Source organism: Eutrema salsugineum, unplaced genomic scaffold (genome assembly GCF_000478725.1).
Source record: "Eutrema salsugineum unplaced genomic scaffold, Eutsalg1_0 scaffold_20, whole genome shotgun sequence".
In the NCBI taxonomy this organism is placed as follows: Eukaryota; Viridiplantae; Streptophyta; class Magnoliopsida; order Brassicales; family Brassicaceae; genus Eutrema; species Eutrema salsugineum.
The window spans coordinates 1,534,633-1,541,472 of NW_006256828.1; the positions used below are offsets into that span (position 1 = coordinate 1,534,633).

The window sequence follows — 6,840 nt, forward strand, 5'->3', positions numbered from 1 at the left end:
TTTTTGTATTTAACTACTTTTGTCATTGTCAATATCATTGTCATTTATGAATATATGAGGCAAAGAGATTTTCACACTTTCATATTTGGCATGAACAGCTGTGTTTTCGTCGAATCTTGGACTTCGTTATATAATAATAAGTTTCGACGTTTACTTCCAAGTTCCAATACGATAGTTTCTCTACAAAATCATCTAAATATCCAATAATCCTAATTACTAGCTACAAGACGAATGATATCGTCCATCTAAAAGAAAGAAACCATATGAGCCTAAGATTTTCATTAATATGCACAAGTTGTTTGGCAGGTTGATCGATCTATATAAAAGAAAAAAAAACTAAGTCTAACACTATCAATTTTGTATAAGATCAAATTCTATCTACAAAATTTGTAAGATAAATTTGTACCTAAATATCAGTACGAAAAAAAAAGAAAATTTTGCCAATTGGCAATTAACATTGAATTTTGGGAAAAAAGAACTTAGGCCAATGTTGGCTGTTCTTTAATATTTTAAATGGGCCAATAACATAAAGCCCCTGTGGAATGGCCTCCTTTGTCTTGGCCCAAATTCAACCTTTCCACAGTTCTCTTTTATTGTCACCATGCAAACATTGATGGCTTTAGCAACTATTTCCTCAATAGAACTTCGAAAGCATACGCAATGTTCCACATTCTCATATTTCATGCAATTTATTTTAATCATTATTGCCGTGTATATTTTAATTCCCACTATTTATATACAAAACCGTTACAGAAGCTGCCAATGTCCATTGTTTTATAATAATATTTACTATCAAAATAATAAGCCGATTCAGATGAAATGAAGCAAAGTGGATATATTCCACACGTCCAAGATTCCTCTAAATCTCAACTTTCTTCTTAATTCAGTTCCTTACTCTTTATTTTATACGCCAAAAATATCACATATATCCATATAAGCATTTATGTGTGTAGGGGTATATATATTTAATGATAATCAAGACAAACATTTAAGTACAGAAGTAAAGGACGGAAGAAGATGAAGATGTTTGTGACGAAAGAGTACTTAGATTTAGTTCTTGTCCCATTTGGGTTAATCATAGTTTTATCTTACCACCTATTTCTTCTCTATAGAATCCTTTATTTTCCTTACCACACCATTATCGGTTTCATGAACATCGATAAATCCATTTGGGTCGAACGTATCATGCAGGCAAGTCCTCTTTTACTACAATCTTGTCAAAATAGCTAAAAAGAATTGTTGTGTCAACGTGAAGAGGGGAACTCCATTTGAACAATCTCCGAATTTTTACTATTATTTATGATTTATAATTGTTTGCTCAAAAATGATTATACAGGCAAGAAAAGACGAATTGGGCTGTGCTTTAACCGTTCTTTCGAGCAGCATATCAGCTTCAACATTTATGGCATCTATTGCTTTAACATTGAGCTCACTTATCGGCGCGTGGATCGGAAGCTCACCGGTCAATATGACCGTTTTTACCGGACATTTTATCTACGGAGACACAAGTTCAATCACAATGGTCATCAAATACACTTCTCTCCTCGTATGTTTCCTAGTGGCTTTTTGCTGTTTTGTTCAATCGACGAGATGTTACTTACATGCGAACTATCTCATTACCACTCCCGGCGAAGACATTCCGCCGGAAATGGTGAAAAGAGCCGTTTTGAGAGGTGGTAACTTTTGGTCGGTGGGTCTTAGAGCTCTTTACTTGGCTCTCAATCTATTATTGTGGCTTTTTGGACCGATACCGATGTTTCTTAACTCGGTTTTGATGGTTATTTGTTTATATTATCTCGACTCGAACTCGGTGGTTCAGCCTCTTTACCACCGGACTTTCGAGGCGGAGCAAATTGTCAAGAGGATGAGAGGAGTTTTGCCTGAACCGTTGACTTTTAGATGTAACTGAAAACAAAATTATTTAATTATTGCCAACTTGGAAATTTCCAACGAATATTAAAGTGGTATACTATATACAGTAAAACCTCTATAAATTAATACTCGATAAATTAATAATCATTGTAAATTAATAAATTTTTCTGATCCCAAGTTGGGCCAGTGTAAAAATCCATCAAATTCGATAAGATAATAAGATAATAATTTTTTTGAAATTCCTATATAAATATATGGTCCCAACATAAACATTAATAATTATTAAAATTTATGTATATATAAGTAAGATAAAATATATTAAAATATGATTAATTTATTTTTTGTTTTTATTTAAGTTCATCTATTTAATTATTTACATCAATAACTTTTAATGCTGTTTTTTTAACTCCATTCAAATTTATGAAAAAATTAGATGTTATAATTAATGTTTTTACGCGTAACTGTTTTCAAAATATATTATGGTATTGTCTTCAATTTTAACACTAACATTAAGCATAGTAGCCATATTTTTTTCTGAATTTTTATTAATGAACATTTATACTTTTTTTATAGATAATTCAGTTCACAATTAACAAATAAAAATAATTATTCTATTTGCGATTGCTATGATTTTAAACATAATTTTAAGTTTGTGCATACCATTTTATAAACATATAAGTTTAGTTTCTTAAATATAACATCATTTCAAAAAAAATTAAGAAGAAGATGGACGAAAAATAATTTTTCTCTATAAATTAATAATTATTAATTTATAGATAAATTAATATCACGATAAATTAATAAAATATCATGGTTCCAATATAGAGGTTTTACTGCTATAATTAAATGTAAATATATGGGAAACTTGTAATACGTAAGAAAGTAATCAATTATTGCATGAGATTTGAGAAAGCCGTACGGAGCATGTTTCGGGAGTGTCTCGTCTTGTGTTTTTTAATTACAGTATTCACACGATAAAGCATGAACCAAAAGAAAAAAAAAAGGTGAGCTGCTTAATTCATTTCTTGGAAGCAACTACTTAGACAATTTCTCTAACTTTGAAAAAAATATTATTGGTTGGACTAATATAATATTTACGTTAGTTTTCCACTTGTCTTACAAAAAAGAAGGGCACATCACGTTTCTTTCTTAGCAATTATATGATTTGCTGAATAATTCTCATGCATTTTCATTGTAAAGATATGAATTTTATTAAGTATTACTAATTGGCTAGGCAAATATTTTAAGAGAACTTCAATTCAATGGAGTTTTTGGTTGGAACTTTCAAACTTCTCTTATAATATATATGCAGAGTTTTATTTAAGCATATGAAAGTAGAGCAAACGAATAGGGTTTCAACTTAAAAACAAAAAATTCTACTAACAAAATTTCAACTATATATATATATTAGTGTTTAGCCCGCCCTACGGGCGGGTGGAGATTAAAAAATAAAATTTTTATAGTTATGGGAGAGAAGTAATTTAAATAAATATAAATTGTTATAACACATATCATATATGGACTCTTATACCGGCCCATTAGGCCCATCAAGGCATTGTACTTAACCTAGATTCCCTATGTACTCTATATATACATTCCAGTGATTAATAAAGTTTCTAAAAAGTTTTCACAACACGTTATCAGCACGATAAGACTCTCTGAGCGAAAAACCCTAAAAAATCCGGCCACCACCAAAACCCTAAAAGCAAATCGAAACTTAAAAGACGCATATCTTCCAAACCGTGAGGAACCAGAAGACGATCTACATATCAAATCGAAGCCCTCGACGAGACGAATCTACTGGTGAAAACCGTTTGTAGATCCAACGTCGGACGCGCCCTCACGCACACTTACAGTACACGACGATCAACCGAAAAAAAAAAAAACCAGATCCGAGTTTTCCTTCTTCAACCAGCAGCTTCTCCAGTTTTGGTGATCAATCCTTGGAATTTGTAGCGGCTAACTGAGGTCTATTAGCTCCCAGTTTCATTAGCCTGTCAGAAATCCAAAGGTGGAAAAGGTATCTTCTAAAACTGAGAGCCATAGAACCTGTTGTTTAAACACTTCAAAACCCTATAAAAAAAAAAAATCGATCTCTAATTGATTGAAAGTGTTTGATACTCTGATGATTGATTGATAACTTGTTGATTCATTGTTTAAATTACAAGTTTATGCATGTTCAAAGGTTACACTTGATTGAATAAACTAAGAAAATCAACCTTAAATCCTAAGCTTGATTCACGATTTTGTAATCTTCAAAATCGTAAGTCATAATGCTTAAACCCTAGTCCTTTTCACGTGATTTCTTTGTTGTCCTTGTGAAATTATTAAAACCATCGACCACAGATCCTATAGATCTCGAAATCACATCCAAAATATGTTTTCCAAACCGTTAAAACCCTAGATAAAACCCTAATCATATTCGGCTCCCCTAGGGTTCCTCCTAAACCGCCTAAAACCGGCTAAACCTGGTTCTCATTAACCGAAATTATATTCGGCTTTAACCGATTAAATCACAGCTATTAAACCGACATCATGTTCGGGGTAACTAAAACCATACCCTTTTAAAATTTACTATTTCCGAGAAAGTTCCCTCTAATAGAAAGTTTCCTCATATAAAAACTTTCCTCATATAGAAATTTTCCCGGCATAGAAACTTTCCTCATTTAGAAAATTACCCAAATTAGAAACTTTCCAAATTTAGAAACTTTCCTAAAATAGAAATATTCTCAAAATAGAAAGTTTCATCATCAGCATTCAAAATTTTCTCAAAACAATCCCTAACAAAATCAATCTCATGTTTCAGATGTCAAACATTCAGAAATGTGAATTCGAGGCCCTTCACGTCTCCGGGGATAACTACCTCGAGTGGGCCCTAGACATGCGCTTGTTCCTCGCATCGAAAGAACTCGATGCGTGTATTACCGACGGTAACACCGCATCCCGTAAGGGACAGTCTCAGGCGATATGTCACATACGCCATCATCTGGCCCCGAGCCTTAAGCAGCAATATCTCACTCTTGAGAATCCACTTGAATTGTGGCAAGCGCTGAAAAAGCGATATGACCATCAGAAAATGGTCCAGTTGCCTCAGGCAGATTTCGACTGGAAGAACCTTCGGTTCCAGGACTACAAATCCGTAGATGATTACAACAACGAACTCTTTCGTATTGTTGCCATCCGGAAACTCTGTGGCGAGGATGTGACAGATAATGATCTCCTCGAGAAAACATTATCCACATTCAGCACAGAGAATGTTGTGCTCCAACAACAATACCGTGCAATGAAACACACATTGTACGAAGACTTGTTGTCCTGTCTTCTCCTCGCTGAGAAGAATAACCAGCTGCTTATGAGGAACAGCGCTATGAGGCCCCCGGGATCGGCTCCTGTCCCAGCTTCTCGTCAAGAGTCCTACCATGTTCAACCCGATAGATCCTTAGATCACCGCCGTGGACGTGGTAATGGACGTGGTAATGGCCGAGGACATGGACGTGGAAGACGTGGACGCGGACATGGTCGTGGCAACCGACCTAACCTCAGTTATGGTCCTGGTCGTGGTCGAGGCATCACCAAGCCGACCCGCCACACCAACCCCGATCACTCTGCTTGTACCAGATGTGGGATGTTCAACCACCCAACAAAGCAATGTCGCACCCCCAAGATCCACTGCGATCTATACCAGAAGTACGGAAAAGCTCCTGCTGAAGCCAACATGACTCAGCCAGTCGATGCTGCTAACCTGGAAGGTGACGACCTCCTTGATGATGAGAACACCACAAACGAGCAGACCGACCCCATGGACTATGAAACAGCTGATCTCCTCGATTAATTCAATCATCTGAAACTCTGATACAATTTGATTTTGTTCTTTATTTTTTTTCATTTTGGGATTTGTTTCATTTTTTTTTTTCCATTTGCCTTTATTCTCAGACAATGCTTTACTTTATGATTTATCACATTTTCTGAATTCCTCAATACTGAATTCTATCTTCTATTCATAATGAAGCACACCAGCAAATGGAAACCATAGTCGTAGATAGTGGATCCAGCCACACTATCTTAAGAAACAAAAGTTACTTCATAAACCTAACCTATCAAACCGCAAATATTAGCACCATCGCGGGTCCCTCAAACCTTATCGAAGGATATGGCTATGCCTATGTGTTGCTATCAAATGGCACACAACTTGAAATACCAGATGCTCTATATTCTCCTAGTTCGAAGAGAAATCTTCTGAGCTTCAAGGATATAAGACAGAATGGTTTCCACATAGAAACCCAAGGTCAAGGGAACAAAGAATCCCTCCTAGTCACTAAAACCGTAGACGGCCATAAACAAATCCTCGAAACCATACCCGCGCTCTCTACTGGACTTTACCATGCTAAAGTCAGTATGATTGAAGCTAATACCACTCTCAAAGCCCGGTTTACTGATTATACTATTTGGCACGACCGGCTCGGTCATCTTGGTGCAAATATGATGCGTAAACTAATTCAAAACTCTCAAGGGCATACCCTCAAAGAAAACCGAGCTTATCCTCAACACCTCATGTGCACAGCTTGTTCTCAAGGCAAATTGATCACTCGGCCTTCACCAGTTAAAATTTCTAAACAAACACTTCATTTCCTAGAAAGAATCCAGGGCGATATCTGTGGACCTATACATCCATCTTCCGGACCATTCCGGTACTTCATGGTCCTTATAGACGCATCGACCCGTTGGTCATATGTTTGTCTCTTGTCCTCTCGGAACCAAGCCTTCGCTAGGTTCTTGGCCCAAATCATAAAATTGCGGGCCCATTTCCCTGACTTCCCACTAAAGACTATCCGCCTTGACAATGCTGGTGAATTTACCTCACAAGCGTTTAATGACTACTGTATGGCCATGGGGGTAACCGTGGAACATCCTGTAGCACATGTCCATACTCAAAATGGATTGGCTGAATCATTCATTAAACGCATTCAA

General features: G+C 36.0%; 1 protein-coding gene across 1 annotated transcript; it reads left to right on the forward strand.

The window, feature by feature from the left end:
• Positions 1–1,017: 1,017 nt before the first annotated feature.
• LOC18015951 lies at positions 1,018–1,909 on the forward strand. Its single transcript, XM_006398224.1, has 2 exons — positions 1,018–1,191; positions 1,337–1,909. The coding sequence occupies exons 1-2, from the start codon at positions 1,018–1,020 to the stop codon at positions 1,907–1,909; spliced, it is 747 nt and encodes a 248-aa protein (XP_006398287.1).
• The last annotated feature ends 4,931 nt before the right edge of the window (positions 1,910–6,840 follow it).

Coding starts and splice junctions, on each gene's coding strand:
- LOC18015951 (XM_006398224.1), top strand. CDS start 1,018: ATGAAGATGTTTGTGACGAAAGAGTACTTAGATTTAGTTCTTGTCCCA. Junction 1,192..1,336: donor GGGTCGAACGTATCATGCAG/GCAAGTCCTCTT, acceptor ATGATTATACAG/GCAAGAAAAGACGAATTGGG.